The sequence below is a fragment of the Mastigoproctus giganteus genome, chromosome 10 (genome assembly GCF_048544385.1).
Source record: "Mastigoproctus giganteus isolate SK-2022 chromosome 10, ASM4854438v1, whole genome shotgun sequence".
Lineage (NCBI taxonomy): Eukaryota > Metazoa > Arthropoda > Arachnida > Uropygi > Thelyphonidae > Mastigoproctus > Mastigoproctus giganteus.
In genome coordinates this window covers 69,367,501-69,390,417 of record NC_143584.1, presented here as the reverse complement: position 1 = coordinate 69,390,417, position 22,917 = coordinate 69,367,501, and the positions used below count along the sequence as shown (strand labels likewise).

At 39.5% G+C, this 22,917-nt stretch overlaps 1 protein-coding gene across 1 annotated transcript in view; it reads left to right on the top strand.

The window, feature by feature from the left end:
- Positions 1-22,917, top strand: part of LOC150079073 (retinoblastoma-like protein 1) — a 753,431-nt gene that overhangs the window by 349,733 nt on the left and 380,781 nt on the right. Inside the window, exons 10-11 of the mRNA XM_090383691.1 lie at positions 2,611-2,692; positions 16,233-16,370. Coding sequence (XP_090239817.1) covers positions 2,611-2,692; positions 16,233-16,370 — 220 coding nt within the window. The remainder of the gene's footprint in view (positions 1-2,610; positions 2,693-16,232; positions 16,371-22,917) is intronic.

Genomic DNA, 22,917 nt, shown 5'->3' with positions numbered 1-22,917 from the left:
GGCAAAGACAACTTAGTTGATTTCAACCCTTCTGAAACTCAGTCTTGTCTTATATCTCGCAAAAAGGATTCTTCTGCTCCTATGCTTATCTTTAGTGACACTCCGATTTCTAGGCAAAATGATATATCTCTTTTGGGGATTACCCTGACTTCTAATCTCTCTTGGCACAAGCACATTACAAATATTGCTTCCTCTGCATCTAAAAAACTTGGTTTTCTCTTTCGCTCTCGGCGTTACTTTTCTCCCAAACAGCTGCTCACTCTGTATAAATCACAAATCCACCCTGCCATGGAATATTGTTCCCACATCTGGGGTGGTGCCCCCAAAACCTCTCTCAGGCTTCTTGATTCCATTCAGAAGAGGGCAGTTAGGTTAATTAATGATTCATCTCTAACAGAGTCTCTCCACTCGCTTTCTCATAGACGCACTGTTTCTGCTGCATGCCTCTTCTACAGATACTTCCACGGGCACTGTTCTTCTGAATTGGCTTCTATAATTCCCGCTCTCTCTTTCAAAACAGTCCAAACATGTGCCGCCACCAGCCAACATCCATTTTCTGTCCAACTTCAAACCCACAGAACCAACTTTTCATCTTCCTCATTTATTCATTCAACTGCCGTTTTCTGGAACAACCTTCCTTCATACGTATTTCCTGAAAATTACAATCTACAGAAGTTCAAGTCCAATATCAACAAATATCTTCTTTCGTCTTCTCAACCTCCAACCCAAGCACTGTACTAAGTACTATAGGTTATAATACCTCTCGTGTTTGGGGTTCTCATAAATAAAATAAATTATAATAATTTGGTGGTCACTGGTTCGAGCCCGTGACCACCAACGGAGGATGCGGAAAGGTCAGGGAATGACCACCACATATCCCCAGAGCAATACGGCCTTAGTTGCTAATGCTCCTAAAAAACCAAATAACAACAACGACAACAACCAAAAATCCAAAAGGAAAGAACATACTGGTAATTGCAAGTGATAGTGACTTGTGATGAATGATCTGAAAACATCAATCTCGTAAGACACCCTTACTAGATGGGGGGAAGAAGGGGAAAGACTAACCTCGGCTAAAGAACATGCTGATTGGGCAATTAAGCAATGAGAATCTTTATAATATTCTCAGTGCTAAACTTGATGTAAATCTAATAAAGCTTATCAACCAGGACCGTAAAAGTTTCCATTGGGCCGGATGATTTGGAAATGCATAATGAACAAAGGAGTGGGCATAATACCTTTTGTAAATACTCTTAATGGTAATTGCTGCATAAAAATTGTAAATGAAGCAGCTCTCTGTCACTGTAGAACTCTTTCACGGAACAGAAAATTGGGTTTTATGACATGATTGTGCTTCACTGCACATAAGATTAGTACCAAATTATGTAATCATTTAATACCAATTTCTAGTACAGTAATTTTAACTTGTTTCAAACACTGAATGTTTTATCAATTTTTTTTTTTTTTTTTTTTATATAATCTATAGGTGAAGAAGTTCATTCAAGACTGCATGAATTTCTTTACCTAAAGTGCAGAAAAAGGTATTTCTTTCTCCACTTAGATTGCTAATGGTATGCAGAAGCCAGTTTGAATTAAGCACCAATGTTTTTTCCTTCCGTTTCTTTGCCAATATTGCATTGAATTGTGATAAACATGCATTGGTTTCTCTCATAACAATAAGGTTTATTTTTCTGTAGGATTTATTTGCTTTGTTTTCACCTTCTGTATTATGCCTTGTTGCATTTAGTTTATTTTAATATTATCACATATACCTTTTGGCTTCTCTCATATTGTGTGATTAACTTCACAACTGGGTTGGCATGTTTGCAATACCAGGGTACCTGTCCATCCACCACTGAAAAGCCAACTGGCTTTGAAACGGTGCTGTCTGGGTGGTGGTGGTGGTGCTCACTGAGAATAAGTAACAATAGTCTTCTCTATTAGTGAAGCCTTACTTATTCGAGGTAGTGCAATGCATGGGCAACTCGTTCTGAATGATGAGCACAATATGAGATACGGTACACACGAAATTGATTCTTTGACACTACTACTGTAGTTTTTCTTTAAGAGTTGCCTATGGTGTATCTGCACCGATATTATATAGATATAGAATCTTAAACTCTTAAAATATTACCTAGTTGCATTTAGTTTTCTTTAAATAATAAACATTATGAAAATTTGCTCCCCGTTTTAAGTGGAATTTTCTTTAACATAGAATGTATGTACAGGGGATCCTCCTTATCCGAGGATCCCCTGTATGCATTCTATCTTCTAGAGTTGGCAGAGCTTTATAAAACATCAATGAGTGTGTGTGTGTGTTTGACTGAATTTGACCTAATTGTTTTGGTAGAATTAAAATCATTTTGAAGAAAGTGATATAAAGTAGGAAGTTTTTAAACATAGTCACTAGTGCCAGATAATAAAGTGCTTATCGTGAAATTACACCATAATTTAGGTTGAGTTTCTACTTTGATTTTGTCCAGGTATGTATAAAATTCATATTATATTTTTTTAATTTTGCATTTGTTACTTCTGTAATAATTTTAATCATGACTAATTGCCTTTTAGTAGTTACATTCCATTATTAGAATAGTGTTATTCTAATTTTAGAGAGTGTAGCAGGAATCCTGAAGAAATGGTCATGAAAAGGGTTAAGGAAATGGGAGAAACATTTTCCACTAGTTATGCCCAAGTTAGTGAAAACAGTTTTGATATGTTCAGTGCTATTTCTGGTTATATGTTTTTGTACATAACTTAATTATATATGAATAGCTGATATAGCATGCATAAATATAATTTATTATATTTTTGCATGTATTTGTTTTTATATATCTAACCATAGGTTGTGAAAAAACTGTCATTTAAAATAAATGTAATGTTTTTAATAAGCTGTGATGGAAGTGACATATGCAGAGCACTTCTATGTAATATACTAACTAGATAAATTTCCTATTCTAGCAAGCAGATTTATTTATGGTTTTGTATGAACATGATTGTTTTTTATTGTCATATATTTCCAGAGTTATCTGGCTGCTCTGGAATTTTGGAAAAATGACCACTAATTGCCATACTTGTAACAAAGAAACGATGCAAAAAGTTTGATATCATGTATTTAGATTTCAAAAAAGCTTTTGACAGTTTTGCACATAAGACTGCTGTAAAAATTGGAGCACTGTGACATTAAGGTAAAATTTAGACATTAGTTACAATAGGAGAGATTGCTTCTGCAAGGATGGGATACACAAATAAAAAGGGTGCCAGGATATTTTCTGATGCTATCAGGGCATTGTTTGGTGGGTCAGAAAATGGATACCTTCGTGGGGGGATAAACAGACTAATAGATTAACAATAGCCACAGACCGAGGTGAAAGTGATTCTTGCACTGCTTCTACCGGAACTTGCAGAAGCCTTGAAAGCAAGGTGCTGAGGATATCAAGAGTTGCTGGGAGACACCAATGCTAGTAGTATAGTAAATAAATTTGATGAATAAGAGATGCAGTATTTGAATATGAGGAGTACAATGTATACAGGAAGGACATTGTGTATATTTTCAAGTGATGCCAGGGGGGGTTTCCCCCTTTAAACAATGTATTATACATTGTGACACTACAAACTCTAAATATCAGAGATAGTGTAAGTTTTAGTGTTAGTTTACATAGTGTAGCGTAAGGTTGTGTTGGCCTGTAGTTCCTCCAGCATTTAGCTGGGGTCCCCATGTTTCTTCTCCTCTGCTTTGGGGAGGAAGATGGGTGTAGTACAGGTAGAAAGTTCTCTGGCAGTGGCAAACCCTGGGATACATCTGAGCTTACCAGGGAGTGCTCTGGGGGAGTGAAAAGGGGATGACAGTGAAGAGGGAGGGAACGAATGAAGAAGTTAAGGTGAACACTAGGAAGGCTGTCTATCTGGAAATAGCAAGTTAAAGGGATTGAGGAGCACCACCACCCCTGTGGGAGGAGCCCATTCTCACAGGAGGTGGGAGGCTGTTAAGGGAAAGTAAAGGGTTTATGGTGGTAGGATCCACCAGGCGAAAAATAATAACAATATTTTGAAAAGAGAAGTTGGGATGGGAGTTTGGGGGAAGAAAGTGTGCAGTGTTCTGGTAGCCCTCCCACTTGGACTGCAGTGGGTTACTCCCACTACAATCCAAGTGGGAGGGCTACCAGAACACTGCACACAATCTTCATATGTTCAGACCTTACACACACCTTTTACTCTTACAGATATACTGATATACACACTTCTTTTCTTTTTATTATTATTATTATTACTCATTTAGGGGCAGACATTAATCATTCATTTATGTGCCTCCTTTCATTCATAATCATACACTCAGAGACAGGACACAGTATCACCTAAATAAACAACTGTGAAGACATCCAAATTTTTTTTTTAAACTCATCACACTACATTTATTCTGCCACCATGCAGTTTACACAGGTGACTTTATTTCCACTCACGTTTGTACATCTTAACCTGGAAAGAAACCTTTTTTCGCGCGCGTGTACGCACACACGCACACGCACACACGCACACGCACACGCACACACACACACGCACACACGCACACACGCACACACGCACACACGCACACACGCACACACACACACACACACACACACACACACACACCCCATAGTGTATGCAGACAATGCTGCTATTATTATCAGCAGAAGATAAAGAGCAGTACTTGAATCCAATGCCAAATCTCTTCTACAGGATCTGACAAATTAAGCCAAACTTAACAAGTTAAATATTAATACACTTAAAACTAAAATGCTTCTGCTGAAAGGTAATTAGATCACAACAGACCTCCACAAATAAAAATTGATAATCTTCAACTTCCTTTAATAACCAAAACAAAATACTTGGAATTAATATTGGATGAAAAATTAAATTTCAGTGCCCACCTTTCTCATTTGGTGACTAAAGGTAGGTACATAGGTACGTACATGCATACATACATAGATAGATAGATATGTACGTATGTAGATAGATACATACATATGTACACAGATGTTCGCGTGCACACACACACAGTGTGTTTGTTCTGTTGAGTGTTTGCTGGCTCCTGGCATGGAACAAATTTGATCAATGCCCCCTACTTCCTATCCTTCATCACATGCATGCATGCCAGGCACATTACACCGATGGTACGTCCAGGAAGAGGTTCCTCTGTGTCCTCTCCCCAAAGTGAAAGGAAGATTGTATGTCAGTGGGAGAAGTCAGGTTTCAAGGAGGGGAGGAGTAAAGTTTTAGGCATTAGGATATAGAAGAGAGAGAGAGAGGCATCCCTTGAGCAAAGTAGAGTGAGGACAGTGGTACCCTTTCGTCCCGATCAGGATTCTTCAGCTTGGTGCTGTGCTTTGGTCATTGTCATTGTTAGTGAGTGTCAAAATCAGTGTCCATCTACGTCCAGGTTCTGTTTATAGCAGTAAGGATTCTTCTGCATTTGAAGATGCCGTCCACAAAGTCAACGAATGAGGTGAATCTTTGAGGAGTCGAGATGAGATTTTTGACATTCTTGATCATGTACTTCACTGATTATTTTTAGTTGAGCTTTTATGTCCTGATAAATGTGGCATTCGGAGATTAGGTGATTGACTGTCTCTGGTGATCCGCAGAATCAGAGAAGTGAGTCTTTTAGTCTATAAGAGTATAACTTTGAGTTTATGCTGCCATGTCCAGTCACCAAAAACAATAGGTGAAGTCGAGGCCTGAACCATGTAGTGTATTGTTTTGTTGAATATTTTAGCTTCTGGTAGGAATTCATATGTGGTTCTTCCTAGCCCCGAGGCAGTCCACTCCCTTTTCCACTCTCATCATTTCTTGGATTATTGTTGTCTTCTTTAGTTGACACATTCAGGTTTATTGCATAGTCTCCATTTCTTGTGGAGAAGCTTTCCTTCTATAGTATTGAAGATGGTGGAAGGCTACTTCATATTGGATCAGTAGCTTGCTGCAGGTGATCTGGAGTGCAGCTGTGGACACTGTTCTGCAAGCTCTCAAGATTGCAAGCAGGAAAATCTTTCGGCCTGCAGTAGGTGTTTCTTCACAAGGCTGTTGGTGATTCTGTGGCCCATGCACCTGCAGTGTAACAAGCAATGGGGATGAAGATGCATTCATAATACAGTCTGAGGGTTGAAGGGTTGATGCCCCAGACTGCCCTAGTTATCCTGATTAGTTTTCTTGTAACCTGTTTAATCTTTTTTGTTTTACTATATACTTGTGTGGAATGAAGCTCAACTTGCTGTCCAGCAAAATGCCAAGATATTTATATGTGGTCTCAATCTTGCTGGCCTGATCATTGACTTTGATTATTGGTGGTCTTTTTAGGGTTCGTCTAAGTAGAACTTGCTTCGTTTTGGAAATAAGGATGTTGAGCTTGTGAACAGAGCACTAGCAGGAAAGATGGGCATCTTAGTATTGAAATATATGAGGCATTATTCTACTATCTAGTGCAGTGGTTTTCAACCCGGGTGCTGCAACAACATTCAAGGGGTTCTACATAATTTGGGTTTAAGTTACTTAATCTTATTATTATTTTTTAATTTATATGTTTATTTCATTATAAAAAGGTATACAGTATCTTTTTAATTTTGTGGTTATCTATAATTGGTGTTTACTTAGTACCTCTATATAAAGAATAAAATTATTAAAGATATATAATTTGTATTATGAATTGTAATTTTTATAATTATATTGTTGTAATAAATATATAACATATATATTTTTTAATATTATATGTATATAATAATACAGAGAGAGAATTGGATCTAACAGGCAGAAAACTGAGTAGGGGTGCCGCAAAATAAAATAAATTACTTAGGGGTGCCATTATTAAAAAAAGGTTCAAAACCACTGATCTAGTGCACTAAAAGCACTGCAGATGTATCCATTAGAGTTAGTGCAATACCAATGGAACTAGTCTCCCTAGGATGCCTAACCCATGGAAGAAAAATTGACTAGTGGTATTTACGTGTACTTAGATTAGTATTCCTAACCCCATTAAAGATAACCTTAACTAAGTTAGCAATTTAGAAACAATTAAATTTGTGTACAGCAATAATAAATATTTACAAACATAAAATTTCTATACACAAACCCTAATCTCATAATTAGCGTATATATCTGAAACAGGTTATTCTGGATTTGAACTAACACAATTTAAAGACTACAGAAAGGACAGCATAGGAGTGGAAGAGGTAGGAGTTATGCTTCTTAATTAAGAAGCACAAAATTTAAGACAGTGCATCCACTTGACATGGGTGGCCAGTGCAATGTTGAATCAGTTTGGTGTGACATAAACACTGGGGAAGCAAAAATGCGAGTAGGAGTATGTTATAGGCCTAGTGACTCTTGTGAGTATAGTGAACAGCTATATAGAGAAATAGAATGTAAATCACAATGTTTTCTAATGTGGGATTTTAACTTTTCAGATACTGAGAGGAAGTTGTGGGTTGGTCACTCACAGATATAGCAAGACTTTTGTGGATTTATTGGTTGACATGCTTTCTACAGTAGCATGTAACTACTAGGTGGTAGTGATCACAGTGTATTGATTTTGGATATACTTAAAGATGTAACTACCATCAAAGGTAAAGGGAGAGGTTTTTGCTTTCATAAAGGTGAATACAGTAGTCTTCAGATAGTTCTTAAATTCTATAAAGTGGGACCAACTAATAATATTGCCATCAGCAAATTCTGAATGAGAAGCATTCAAGAAATTAATCATCGGAGCTATAAGGCTTTTTATCAACTAAGAAATACTCTTCAAGTTAGATAAGCCTAAATGGATATCAGATAATCCGATGAAAATTGTAGCAGAGCAGAAATGTGTATGGTATGCATATAAATTATTGCACGATACAGGCACTTATGATGGATATAAATTAGTGTGTAATCAAGTTACAAAGATGGTTAGGCAAACGAAGGCAGATTATGAGAAAACAATGCTGGATGATTGCAAAGAGAAAATGCAAAGAATTCTTTACTTATGTAAACACTAGAAGAAAACAATATCAATCTGATAGGTCCACTCAATATTGATGGTTTGACTGTTAGCATTAGTATTAGTTGAGGCATATCATAAAAGAAAACAAGTGTATACAGCATCATTTCACCCACCCAGTCACTCCAAATGTTTCTCTAGTTCAGCGTTAAATTTATGTAAACTATCAACTTCCACAACAACAGATGGAAGTCTGTTCGAGCAAGCAATTACCCACTGGCTAAAGGCAAACTTCTGCACATCTTTCTACAGACCTGTTAGTTTAACTTCTGTTCCTGGAAAAATAATGGAGTCACTAGTTAATTCCCAGGAGCTCACATCTGGGGAGTATGGGCTTGGTACACCCAGGATCCTGAGCTGGATATCATTATTCTTCTGTTTCTTGGTGATTCCTTTCTACTTCTCTCTGTATCCTTCCACTTGTTCAGATTACGAACCTAAGCGGGCATAAATTCAAATTAAGAAAAGACAGAGGTAGAATAGATGTGCGGAAATTTGCCTTTAGCCAGCGGGTAGTTAATTGCTGGAACAAACTTCCATCTATCGTTGTGGAAGTTGATAGGTTGAATACATTTAAGGAGGAACTGGACAGGCATTTGGAGGAAATGGTGTGGGGTTTTTTTTTTTTTTTTTTTTTTTTTTGGCTGATGCTGCATAAGCTCATACACTTGCTTTCTTGCATCACATGCCACTACTACTACTATCAGGGTAACTCGGGAATTTTTTTTTTTTTTTTTTTTGTCTGGTTCAGCAAAAGCCTCAGGCTTCCTTGCACCATATGGCTAATAATAATAATCATAAAGAAGCATTGCAGGATCATCTAGACAAGACTGCAGTAACAACTCAGACACAGCATGGGTTTGTTAAGGGAATTTCTTGTCTGACAGATTTGATTGGATATCACGATGTGGTCACAGAGGAACTGGATACAAAAAATAATTTTGATATCATATACACGGGTTTCAGGAAAGCTTTTGATACTGTTGCACATAAAAGACTGCTGTACAAATTTGAGCAGCGCGGCATTAAGGGTAAGTTGCTGCTAAAGATAAAGGGCTTGTGGAGTTGGAGAACACAAAGTGGTAATCAATGGACATTGCTCTTTGCGGACTAATGCTATTGATGGAGTCATCCAGGGTATTGGGTCCATTACTGTTTTCTATGTTTATCAGTGATATTCATGAAGTTATATAAGGTTTAATGTCCAAGTTTGCAGATGGTACAAGCTTGCCAGGGTGGTTAATGATAGTAATGGCATTATGCTACTGCAACAGATTCTAGAAATGTTAGGCAGATTGACTGAGCAATGGAAGTTGAAGTTAAACATTGATAAATGCAAAGTACTTCATATTGGTAACAGTAACCCCAGAGCAACATACTAACTGTGTGGTACTACACAGTTGGTAGCGGAAAATATAAGGTAGTGGAAAATGAAAAAGACCTGGTGGTAATTTTTGTGCAGTCATATATGAAGTTTCTGAGCAATGCAGACAGAGGTTTTGTCAATGATATCCAGGAATTTTGCTAGTAGGGATAAGGATGTGATTATCTTATTGTATTAGGCAATGGTCAGGCAATACTTTGACTACTGCATACTAGTCTGGAGTCCTCATTTATAGAAGAATGTAGAGCTGCTGAAACACATTGTCTGCTGACAAGGCTAGTGGGAGTCAGAAGTGTTCAAAGCCACTAAGTGGATTTTCTTATTTAATGATTTGAAATTATTGTTTTTCTAAAACTTTTGATTTCAGTTTAGTAGTATAGCATTATTTTGTGATTTTCTGATTAAACTGGTGTATTTATTCTTACTCGGCCCTGTAATTACATAAAAGTATCGGTAAGGGTATCAAATCCACATGTTACAAGTTGCAGCTCTGCTGAACGTGAGGTTTTTTAGCCATATTTAGCCGCTTTATTGACCAATTGTTACATCAAATTATTTTCTATAAGTAGCTTATAGATCTAGTCAGGATCCTTAGTTTATTCTGAATTGAGACAGCGAGATTTGGAAGTTAATTAATACTTAAGTGTCCATAGATTTACCGTTCGTAACGTCGCCATTGTTATACCACACAACATTATATCCTGAACTAGATAGCGTAAGCTTAGTATAATACAGTATATAATATAATATTGTCAATTAATCAGTAAAAGCTATTAATTTTGTTAAACTCTGTTGTCAATTAAATTGTACTTTTAACTAAATACATATAACGACTTAGATTACAACCGTAACATAATTAATTAATACCTAACTTGATGTGGAAGTTATATAAACGGAACTCGTAGATAATATTTGATACTGAAAAATATATATAGTGTTATAACGGTGTTGGGATACAAGTTTAGGGTTATTATTTTGTACTGAAATTGAAATTTTATTGAAATCAAATTGAAATCATGATTCAGACCAGAGCAGCAAAGCAAAAGGCTCAAGCTAATTGGAGTGCTGTGGCTCAGGGGAGAACTGAGTGGGATAGTTGCCCTCTGAATCGCAGCCTTTTAAAACGAACTGCTTGCATGATATTTGTGGACAATTGGGTACGGGACATAATATTGCCATGGGGGATGTCTTTGTGTGTGCGCGCAATGCAAGGAGTGTAACGAAATCAGGCGAAAAGTCAGCGTTGCTATGGGCCTATATGAGAGCTTGAAGGACAGGGTGGAAGCCCTCGAATAATCTAAACTGAGGGGCCCATCAAGCTCTCAGCTGCCCACATCAATGCCAGAGCTTGCACTTGGTCATCACACAACACAGCAGCAACACCCAAGGCAAAATGCGCAGATCCCACAGGAACTAGTAGTTGTTGGTGACTCTATTGTCAGGGAAATGGGGAACATGCTTTGTAAAAAGGATAGGTGTAACAGGACCAGGGTATGTCTGCCAGGGGCAAAGGTTGATGACGTTGTAGAGCGGATATCATCTTCTAAGGGCACAAAAGGTGATATAGTTGTACACGTTGGCACTAATGATATTAAGAGTAGAAGACTGGCAGAATTACTTAACAAGTACAGGTCACTGTTGAAAAAAAGCCGTGAATTACGGTTGAATTTGAAAGTGTCTACAATTCTGCCCAGATACGATAGGAGGGAATATATGATGTGAGAGCCTTGTCGATCAATTCGGCCCTGGAAAGATTGTGCAAGGCTCAAGGGGTAGATTTTTTTTCAGCCTGGTCTGTACTTGTTAACAGGGGAGACTGCTTCTACAGGTATGGGATACACTTAAATAGAAAAGGTACAATAATATTTGCTGATGCTCTCGAGGCAGTGTTAGGTGGATCGGAAAACTGCTAGATTGGGGGGATACAAGGACTAAAAGATTAACAGTAGCCACTGGCAGAGGTGAAAGTGATTCTTGCACTGCTTCTACTGCAATGAGCAGCAGCCTGGAAAACAAGATGCAGGATATTTCAGAGACTGCTGGGAGTCATTGCGGTACAAGTAAACACATGGGTTGTGTTAGGGTAGCTAAGAAAAAGAACAGGTGCATGTATACTTGTGTGTTAATCAACGCTAGGAGTTTTGTAAATAAATTTGATGAATTTGAGGTATTGTTCAAAACATCAAAGGCAGATATTGTTGGGATATCAAAGACGTGGTGTCAAACAGATATAAGGAATGCAGAACTAGAATTTGGGGAGTACAATGTGTACAGAATGGATAGGAAGGGAGGAGGGGTTATGTTATTAGTTAAGAAACACATAAAATTGAAGGAAGTGAAGCCAGTCGACATCGCTGATCAAAATTGAGAGTAGTAGTGTGCTATAGGCCTAATGACTCTGAGTATAATAAGAAACTGTACAGGGAATTAGAGTGGGCCAGTAAATCAGAGTCTTATAATGGGGGATTTTAATTTCCCAGATATTGACTGGAATTTGTGGATTGGTCACTCACACACTAGCAAGGCTTTTGTGGATTTATTGGATTTTTACATCAGCATGTTTGGGAGGCAACTAGAGAGAGTAATACTCTTGATTTGATTATCAGTAGTGATTCTTCATGCATTAAGAATCTGCAGGTAAATGAATCAATAGGTGGAAGTGATCACAGTGTGCTGAATTGGGATTTACTCAAAGAGGTAACTACCGTTAGGGGTAAAGGGAAGGGTTATTGCTTTCGTAAAGGCGACTATGATGGACTGAGACAGTATTTAAATTCTATACAGTGGGACCAACTGATGATGTTACCAACAGCAAATTCAAAATGGAAAGCATTCAAAGAACTTATCTTGGAAGCTACTAGGCTTTACATACCAACTAAGAAATATTGTTCAAGGTTTAGGCCTAAGTGGATTTCAGATGAACTAATGAGACATGGCAGAGAAGAGAAATGAATAGGATACGTATAAATTAACATGTGACACAGAAGCCTATGATAGATATAAGCTGGTCTGTAACCACGTTACAAAGGAGGTTAGGCAGATTATGAGAAATCTTTGGCAAAGGTTGCAAAGAAACACAGCAAAGAGTTCTTTACTTATGTAAACACTAGAAGGAAGGAGATGAATCAGATTGGTCCACTTGATATCGTTGGTTCAGCTGTTGATGATCCTGCTCATAACAAACTAAATGAATATTTTGCATCGACATTCACAAAAGAGGAGTTATTCATCGAGGGGAATGCCAGAGGTGTATTCAACTCTGGCAGTAAGCTAGATAATCTTGTAATAACTGAGAGTAAAGTGTAGGAGAAATTGTTGAAGATAAACACAAGAAAGGCATCTGGGGTGGATGGGATCTATCCAGTTATATTAAAGGAGGCAGCAAAGGAAGTAAGCAAACCTTTAGCCCCATAATTATGAGGGTTTTCTTGGACTCGGGGAAGGTACCCATAGACTGGAGATGTGCAAGTGTGACTCCAATTCACAAAGGGGGATCAAAGGCTGACACAAGTAATTATAGACCTGTAAGTTTAACTTCTGTTCCATGAAAATTAATGGAGGCACTGGTTAAAGAAGCACTGCAGGAGCAGCTAGAGAAGACTTCAGTTAAAGCTCGGACACAGCATGGTTTTGTTAAGGGAAAGTCTTGCCTGACCAATTTGATTGGATACTATGATGCAGTCACAAAAGAATTGGATGCAGGGAATAACTTTGATATTATATGTTTGGATCTTAGCAAGGCTTTTGAAACTGTTGCACATGGAAGACTGCTGCACAATTTGGAGCAGTGTGGCATTGGAGGAAAATTGCTGCTAGGGATAAAGGGATGGTTGAGGGGGAGAAGACAGAGTGGCAATCAATGGACACTGCTCATTGTGGACTAATGTTATTGGTGGAGTCCCTCAGGATTGAGTGTTCGGTCCATTATTGTTTTCTGTATTTATAAATGATATTGATGATGGTATATCAAGTTTAATGTCCAAGTTTGCAGACGATACAAAGCATGGTAGGGTTGTTAAGGACACTACTGATGCTATGCTGCTGCAACAGGATCTGGAAAGGTTGAGCAGATGGGCTGAGAGGTGGCAAATGAAGTTTAACATTGACAAATGTAAAGCACTACATATGGGAAACAGCAACCCCAGAGCAACGTATCAACTCTGTGGTACTACGCTGACAGTTGTAGAGAATGAAAAGGACCTGGGGGTAATTGTGCAGGCAGTTATGAAGTTCTCTGAGCAGTGCAGACGGCTGCATGAGTAGCTCATGGTGTCTTTTCAATTATATACAGGAATTTTTCTTGCAGGGATAATTACATGATTATTCCCTTGGATTAGCCAATGGTCAGGCCACACCTTGAGTACTGTTTACAGATCTGGAGGTCTCATTTCAAGAAGGATGTAGAGTTGCTGGAACACATACAGAGAAGGGCAACAAGATTAGTGAATGGAACAAAATGTTGCTCTTATGAAGAAAGGCTTAAGTTTTGCAAATTGCAGTGTCTGGAGACCAGGCACTGGCAAGGTGATTTGATAGAGGTGTATAAAGCCCTGAATGGTTTGAGCATGCTCGATGCCGATGGAATTTTCCATCTTGCTCAGAGTAATCACCTGAAAGGGCATAAATTCAGATTGAGGAAAGACAGATGTTGGATAGATGTGCGGAAAATTGCCTTTAGCCAGCGGGTGGTTGGTTGGTGGAACAGACTTCCATCCCTTGTTGTGAAAGTTGATAGCTTAAATAAATTTAAGGCTCAGCTGGACAGGTATTTCGAACAAACGGAGGGGTGAAGTGGAAGTTTTTATTATTATTATTTTTTTTTTCCTGATTCTGCATAAGCTTGTATCTTGCATTGATATGCCTGTACTAATGCTAATGTAACGAAGTCTGGATCTCACCATGGTGTTCATCATAACCTCAAAAGACATCAATTTACTGCAAGATGGAAGAGATGAGGGCGGGTTGACTGTAACTTAGTTTTCCTTTTTTGGGTTCAACCTTTGAGTGGAACCCAACATGTGTTCCACTACTTCAAGTCTCCAATATGCAAAGTAATGGTATTGCACTGTCCGATGAGAGTCCTCTACTACCTAGTATTGCCTGGTTACACAGAGGGGCGACATTCGTCTGTGGTGTGGTCACCCACAGTTTGCTTGTGCATGGGGGTTATACCCAGGATTACTAACAGTCCCACCATCGTGGAGGTGCAAACAGAGGATTTGGCTGTGACAGACCGTCCAGATTCGCCGAAATTGGGCCCACTTGATTGAGTGTCACCCGAATATCAGTTCCATCAGTGTTTTAGACTCCCAGGTAGCAAGCACAGCTTGTCTGGCATATCTGAGAGAATGTCTGTGACAGCCTCGGTCTAAATATGGACAATCTGCCAACCTGCACTGGACCAGCGTGGTATATTATTTCCCATTTCTTTCAACATGAATTGTTGATGAGGCTTCCATCTTATATTGAATTGATGACTGCTGCGTTTTACCTTTTTTTCATCTCTCCCCTCTTGTCTAGCCTAATAAAGGAGGTAGCGTTCTCATATATTTTCTTCAAAATCATAATATATGGAGTATCCATGCCTTGTCTTTCCATTCCTCGAAACATTGCCTGATGCTGTATGGAGTCAAATGCCTTCTCATACTCAACAAATGCCAGGAATAAGGTTTTTATTAGCTGTGATATTATGTGAAGGTGATCCTGGTTAAGAATCCTGTCCCATAGCCAGCTTGCTCTTTTGGTTGATTCTTATTCAGTATTTTTTCTAATCTGTTAGTAATGACCCTTGGAACAACTTGTAGATATGGGACAACAAGCTATTTGGTCTATAATTTCCAATTTCTGATTTGTCTTCTCTCTTATTCAGCAAATTTATGATTATATTATTTCACTCCTTAGGGGTCACACCTATCCTAATGTATTTTGTGAAGAGTTTTGTCAGTTTCTGTGTCATGTGTCTTTCTCCTGATTTTAACAACTCTACAGGAAGAAAATCGCATTCTGTTGATTTCCATTAAGTCGATTTATCATTATCCTGGTAACTTCCAACCACTTCATAATTGGCACCTCCGTAGCCAGGTTGGAAGGAGCTGCAGTGCATAGCACACGCTTCTTGATTAGAACGGGGTTCGAGCCCATCACCACCAAATATGGAGGATGCGGAAAGGTCAGGGAATGACCACCGCATATCCTGGAGCAATATGGCCTTAGTTGCTAATGCTCCTAAAAACCAAATAACAACATAACAACAAATTTCATAATTATGCGACACCGTTTCTGCCTCCACATGGTAGGACAAATAATTGGGGAAGAAAGGCCACCTTGGGGGGGGGGAGCAATAATGAAATAATTAAAACTCAGTTCAAAGCTGATCTCTGTTACTCAGACTCAACAGCCCAACAGGTTTACCATCACACTCCCAATGCAAAAGATGGACTGATATAAACCAACTCCATGGTCCCACTTTTCTTATGTTGAAAATATAGGCCATCAGAAACACTAAACACTTGCCTTTTATTATATAAAGCACAAGTGTTTATATAAAGATGACTGCTTTAAACTATTAAAAAGGAGTAATAATGGAATGGAACGGAACCAAATAATCAACACAGCAGCAGAAATAGTCTAGGAATTAAAACGAGAAAGTAAGGCCAAAAGAATTTGGCCATTAGATACCAGAAGTTACCTACTTTATATGGGAACGGCAACTGAATATAAAGAGATACTGTGATCATTATCAGTCTTATTAAAATTTCCATTTTACATAGTATTGTCTAATTAATCTTTCAATAACGCTGTATGCTTAATAATAAATTTATATAATTTAATTTGATTTAGCCCTCTGATGATCATCCTGGGTCTCACCTTGAATTTGCGAAGAAACGACTTCAACTTGGAGAAAAATTATATTTTAAAACATTAGAAAATATCATGCTTCTTGAAAAGAAGAGATTTCCTCCAAAAACAGACCTTTCAGTAAGTTTATTATTAGATCTTGACCTTGTTTATTTTGAATTGTAGTTTATCTTCATTGTATCAGGCTATTAAATGTTTGAATTTTGTTCTTACTCAGAATAAATTAGCACTGTTTATATGAATTTCAGTTTGTAAAAGTTCTTTAATCTTCTATAATGTGTGTGTAGGTCTGTTATTGTGTGACTTGACCATATTATATTAAAACTTGAATTTTCTTTGAGACATAAGATATAAAATGTATATTATATTTTCTTTCATATATTCAACGAATACTGTTTTATAGAAATTTTGCTATAATATGTTTTGCAAAACTTTGCTTATTATGCTAGTCCCAGAAGTTGCCAGTGTAAAGTTGGAGATATTTGGGATAAACAGATACTTGACAGAAAAAATTTTAGATATTTTGTGGAGATCTATTTATATGAAGAGGGTGAAAATGATTACGCCGCTATTTCCATGAATTGAATAATAAACATCAGATGATTTTATAATTTCTTATTTATACTATGTGTGGTCCCTTGTCTGTTAGAATAGCTAAAGTTCTTGGTGCTCAAGATGACATGTTTTTTTTACATGGGTTTGAATGCTGGATAGTAGAGGCCTGTGCAAAAATTCACTACACAATTCTTCACAAAGTGTGGCAGTAGGTTTAGCATTGCTCAAATCACTTCCAGTAATAAAATGTAAATGTGTCCCATACGTCACTTGTAGCTGGACTTTCAGATGTATTAAATTGCTTAAATGTACTTGTGTCAGTAGGAATAAAAGATTAATTCTCACAGTAGTGACAACGTAACAAAGTAACAGGAGAGACTGCTTCTACAGTGATGGGATACACGTAAATAGAAAGGGTGCAAGAATATTTGCTGATGCTATCAAGGAAGAGTTAGGTGGGTCGGAAAACTGCTAAATTGGGAGGGATACACGGACTAATAGATTAAGAGTAGCCGCTGGCAGAGGTAAAAGTGATTCTTGCACTACTTCTATTGAAATGCAATTAAGCAGCAGCCGGAATGCAAGGCAATGGGAATTTCCAGGACTGCTGGGAGTCATAATGGAAAACAAGTAAATACCTGGGCTGTGTTAGGGTAACTAAGAGTAGAAACAGGTGCATGTATACTTGCATGTATACCAATGCTAGGAGTATAGTTAATAAATTCGATGAGCTTGAAGATCTAGACAAGACATCAAATGCAGATATTGTTGGGATATCAGAGACATGGTGTCACACAGATATAAGAAGTGCAGAACTGGAATTTGGGGAGTGCAATGTGTACAGAAAGGAAAGACAGGACAGGAAGGGAGGAGGGGTTATGCTGTTAGTTAAGAAACACACAAAATCTAAGGAAGTGCATCCAATTGATGTGGTTGGACAATGCAATGTTGAGTCTGTTTGGTGTGACATAACCATTGGGAAAGGAAAAATGAGAGTGGGTGTGTGTTATAGGCCTAATGAATCTGATGAGTATAATGAGCAGTTGTGCAGAAAAATAGGGTGGGCCAGTAAATTACAGTGTCTTATAATGGGGGTTTTAATTTCCCAGATATTGACTGGAATTTGTGGGTTGGTCACTCACACACTAGCAAGGATTTTACGGATTTATTGGATGATTGTTTTCTACAGCAGCATATTCGGGAACAGGGAGTAATTATCTTGATCTGATTATTAGTAGTGATTCTTCATGCATCAAGAATCTGCAGATAAAGGAACTGCTAGGTGGCAGTGATCACAGTGTGCTGAAGTGGGATTTACTCAAAGAGGTAACTACCATCAAGGGTTTTTGCTTTTGTAAAGGTGACTACGCTGGTCTGAGACAGTATTTAAATTCTATGTAGAGCAGTCAAAATGGAATACACACATTCAATCAGAGATCCAAACTGCCCGGTCTATATCAAAACAAAGGGTCAATACCAGAAGAGAACTGACTATGGAGACAAACAATAAGAAATATAATACATTCAAAATAGAGATCATCCAACAAAATGCGCAAAGTGCCAGAGCAGTGGCAGAACAACTAAGGATAAGAGCTGACGAAATCAATGCCAGCTTTCTCATACTCCCGGAGCTGTACACCCACTCTAAACCGGTGTGCGGATACCCAACCACATATAAGATAGTACACGAAGAGGAAGATATCCCTTGGGTGGCGGTAGTGGTGCGCAACCCAGACTACACAGTCACGAAAATTAAACAATTGTGCTCGACATGGGCATCTTTTGCCCACATATTGACGCTACTAGATCAGTTCTGTCTAGTAGCACTTTATTGTAGACCGGGAGAGGACATTCCCCAGTTACACAGTACCTTCAAGCTTTGGTGGACATGCTCCCGAATCAGAAAATAATCATAGGAGGGGATGTCAATTGTCGATCCCCCACCTGGCACAGCCTTACTCTGGACAGAAGCGGAACTCGGAACGGGTAAATACTAGATGAATACCTTTCCAACTCCCCGATCGTGGTGATAAATAGGCCGCACCAACTGCTCATGTTCTGTAACACACTGTGGGAGACCACGATCAACACCATTCTGTCCGCTAGGAACGTCGCAGGCTATATAAAGGACCGGCTTGTTCGGGATTCGTGGACAACATCCGATCACAGAGTGGTTACCTATCAGATAGCAAGTTCACTTGACAGAGCCCCAATATCCAAGCAAATACAAAGCCGCTATTCCATTCGCAAAGCAAATTGGGAACGTTTTAAGGAAATCTTAATAACAGCAGCGGCCCAATGCCTAAATGAGAGAAATCAGCTCAATGAACCTAATAAAACCCAAACTAAAGTAACCAAGATAATAACAGAAGCCAGCAATGCAGCAATAAAAAGAAGAAACCCAATTCAGGGGGCTGTCCCTTGGTGGACCCTGGAAATTCAACAGCTCAGATGGGAAACAATTAAAAGAAGAAAATAATTCCAACTGGCAAGGCACACTTGGCCGGCCCATGAGGTTGAAGCTTTAAGGGAAAGATATAGAGAAGCCAGAAACAGCTACACAAATGCGATCGTTAAGAGGAAACGCAAGGCCTGGGAGACTTTTGTCAGCACAACAGGGAACACCGAACCCTGGGGAGTGGTATACAAGATAGTCACCAGTAAACTTCCCAGGGAGGAAGTCATTTCAACCACCCAGACACCACAAGGTGATTATACCACCCCGTGGCAACAATCTATAAACAATATATCGGATGCCATCTCCCCGAAGCCAATAGAGCCAACACTGCCGGTGGGTAAAAGTACCTGCCCGGCAACCCAAAGGTCTCAGGTTCGATTCCCGCCTCGGGCTTGGATCAAAGTACTGCAAAAACCTTGGGAGGTGCAATATGGCCACAGAAGCCGATGCGCCAAACAACTACCAAATCAAATTAGCCAACACTGCCAGAGCAACTTATCATCTGTCATGGTAATGAAGCTTACTCAACAGACACTCAGGAGCCACCTTTCACACAGGATGAAGTACAGCAAATGGCAACCCTGATAAGAAATAATAAATGTCCAGGCCTGGACTGCTTAGAACCCGAAATTATTAAGAAGACTGTGGAGATCGTTCCACACCTCCTCTTACACCTCTATAACAGCTGCTTGGCTAAGGGCATCTTCCCTAAAAATGGAAGACAGCAAAGGTTAAATTAATCCCTAAAAATTTGAACAAACCACCCCACCTGCCAAACTCTTATCGGCCAATAGCCCTACTGCCGGTTGCAAACAAACTGCTAGAAAGACTACTCTACACAAGGATAAACCAGCATTACCAGGCAGCGAAACTCACAGAGACATCACAATACGGATTCAAGCAGGGTTCCTCTACTGTGGAGGCCTTGCATAGCCTATTGGAATCAGCAACAAACTGTAATAATAAATATCTTCTAGTCATCTCTGTTGACTTCACCGGGGCATTCGACACCATTTGGTGGCCGAGCGTCCTGGCAAGACTACGGCAGGCACGAGTGCCAGGTGCCTCTGTAGCCAGGTGGGAAGGAGCAGCAGTGCGTAGCACACGCTTCTTGATTAGACCGGGGTTCGAGCCCATCACCACCAAATACGGAGGATGCAGAAAGGTCAGGGAATGACCACCGCATATCCCGGAGCAATATGGCCTTAGTTGCTAATGCTCCTAAAAACCAAATAACAAATAACAGCACACGTGCCAATCAACTTATACTCCATAATTAGGTCATATCTCTCTGAGAGATGCATCATCATGGAAGCACTTTATGGTAGAGTGAATCGTGGTGTCCGCAGGGGCTGCCCCTTGGGTTCTATTCTGTTCTGGGGCCACTCCTGTGGAACATGGATCTAGACAGGTTCTTGACTTTGGACCTTGGCAATGCGCCCCCCAAGGGCTTTGCTGATGATTTAGTCCTCACCATTGCAGCGGATAGCAGGGCCCAGCTAGAGGAAAAGGCCAACCAAGCAATGTTGATATTGCAAAACTGGACCAGAACCCACTGCTTGATGATATAAACAACAAAGAGGTCCTTCATCCTGCTAGAAGGCAAGCTTGATATACGTAGGCCGCCACAAATAAAGGTGGGATCTACCACAATAAAACTAGTGACCCAGTTAAAATATTTAGGGTTTATACTGGATTGTAATCTTTCCTTTAAACACCATCTAACTTATATCAGAGCCAAAATTAAAAGATACTCGGGATTGGCGGCTAGGATTGCCAGGTAGGACTTGGGGTTAAACCAATGCACCCTGTCATTGTTTTATAAAACAACCTTTCTACCGATCATCACTTACTCCTCAGCGATATGATTTCCCAAAACAACAACTATAGTAAACCAACACATCCTTGATGCAACACAAAGAACCATCCTACTGACAGTTACACGTGCTTGTAGAACAACCAGTACCCACACACTGCAGGTCTTGGCCGGGGCTCTCCCCCTTGACTTAGAAATCAGGCACAGGGGAATGAACTACCACATAGAGAAAGGAATACCCTGTACATACCACGGCTATACTGTGGACATTAATGCACCACGCTAAAATGAAAAGGTAAGACTGCAAAAACACTTGATGCAAGTTTGGCAGGAGCGCTGGGCCAACTCAATAAGGGAAATATCACCAGGAAATTCATTCCGAACATCGATTTTTAAAGCCAAGCTGACAGAGCTGGGAATTGAGGAGGAATCGAGCTGCACCTGTGGGGAGCTTGAATGCTGGGAGCACAGAACAGAACCGCAGCCATTGATAATGGACTGACAATGGACCTGACCAGTTTTCTTAGCTGAGGAGGACAAACCTGAATACTAAAACCAATGACAGAGAAGGTAGATTGCACACATTACGAGGACCTCAGGTGCAGACTGATTGCGATACATTAACTCCCCAAGAACCTGGAATCACATCTACTGGACTCACTAGAGGAATATAGGGAGCTAAAGGCCCTTCACTCTCCCCTCCAAAAACTATTTTCTAGGTGTAAAACACTGATAGCCATCAACAGAAGAAACAGATTAAAAAAAAGAAAAAAAAAAAAAAAAGAAACAGGAACACATGGAAAGGACTCAAGGAGAACCTCCCTCAGGAACCTGCTCACTACTAATAATCTAATACCTAGCGAACGGAAGAATAACCCCAAGGAGATGCCAATCTTCCCCTTATGAACAGAACCGCAGCTATTGATAATGGACCTGACCAGTTTTCTTAGCTGAGGAGGACAAACCTGAATACTAAAACTGATGACAGAGAAGTTCAACGAAGATATAGAAACTCCAAGTTGCCGCCTTGACAGAGCCATTTTGGCTCAAGGCTCTGCACTCTCTTGTGCGGTGCAGCCCTTTTTTTCTTCTACATCTGGCAAGGTGGGGTGGGGGGGTGATGGCTCACTGTCTCTTCTCCCTTGCCACACCATTCCTTCCCTCTGGTGGGCATGGGCATGCCTCACTAAATAATTGGGGGTCACCTACCCTATCGACCCTCTTCTTCCTATTCACCTCCCCGGCCTTCACTCTCCCCTCCCAGCACTTTCTGTTGCACAGCGTATAACCCTACACGTCCAAATTTAAAATTCAACAAAAAAATTTCGCCTGACCTTTTAGGCACTTCAGAAACAGGCCTTCAGCATCAAACCCCATATTAGTGCTTTAATGTAACTGAACAATGTAATGAACTTTAATGTAACTAAAATTAATGTAATGATCTTTAATGTAACTAAAATCAACCATGCTCGTTCCAATTTTATTTTAGGTCCTAGCCACTTGACAATTGACTCACTGGTAACACCTGGCTAGCCTCCATGTGATGAGACACGGGCAACGTTGGGTCCCATTAGGGGCCTGGTGGCGAATAAGCCAGATAAACAATGGGCACCACATTTAACACTACTCATGACCACACACTTCTAAATCTCTGGCTTTGACAGGGTACTGTCACCGATACATAGAACATTCGCGGAAATGGGAGAAATCCCAGGAGCCACTATACCCTCAATATACCTCATACTGACAGTGGTAGAGAATGAAAATGACCTGTGGGTAATGTGCAGTCAGGTATGAAGTTTTCTGAGCAGTGAAGACAGTCTGCAAGAGTAGCTCAT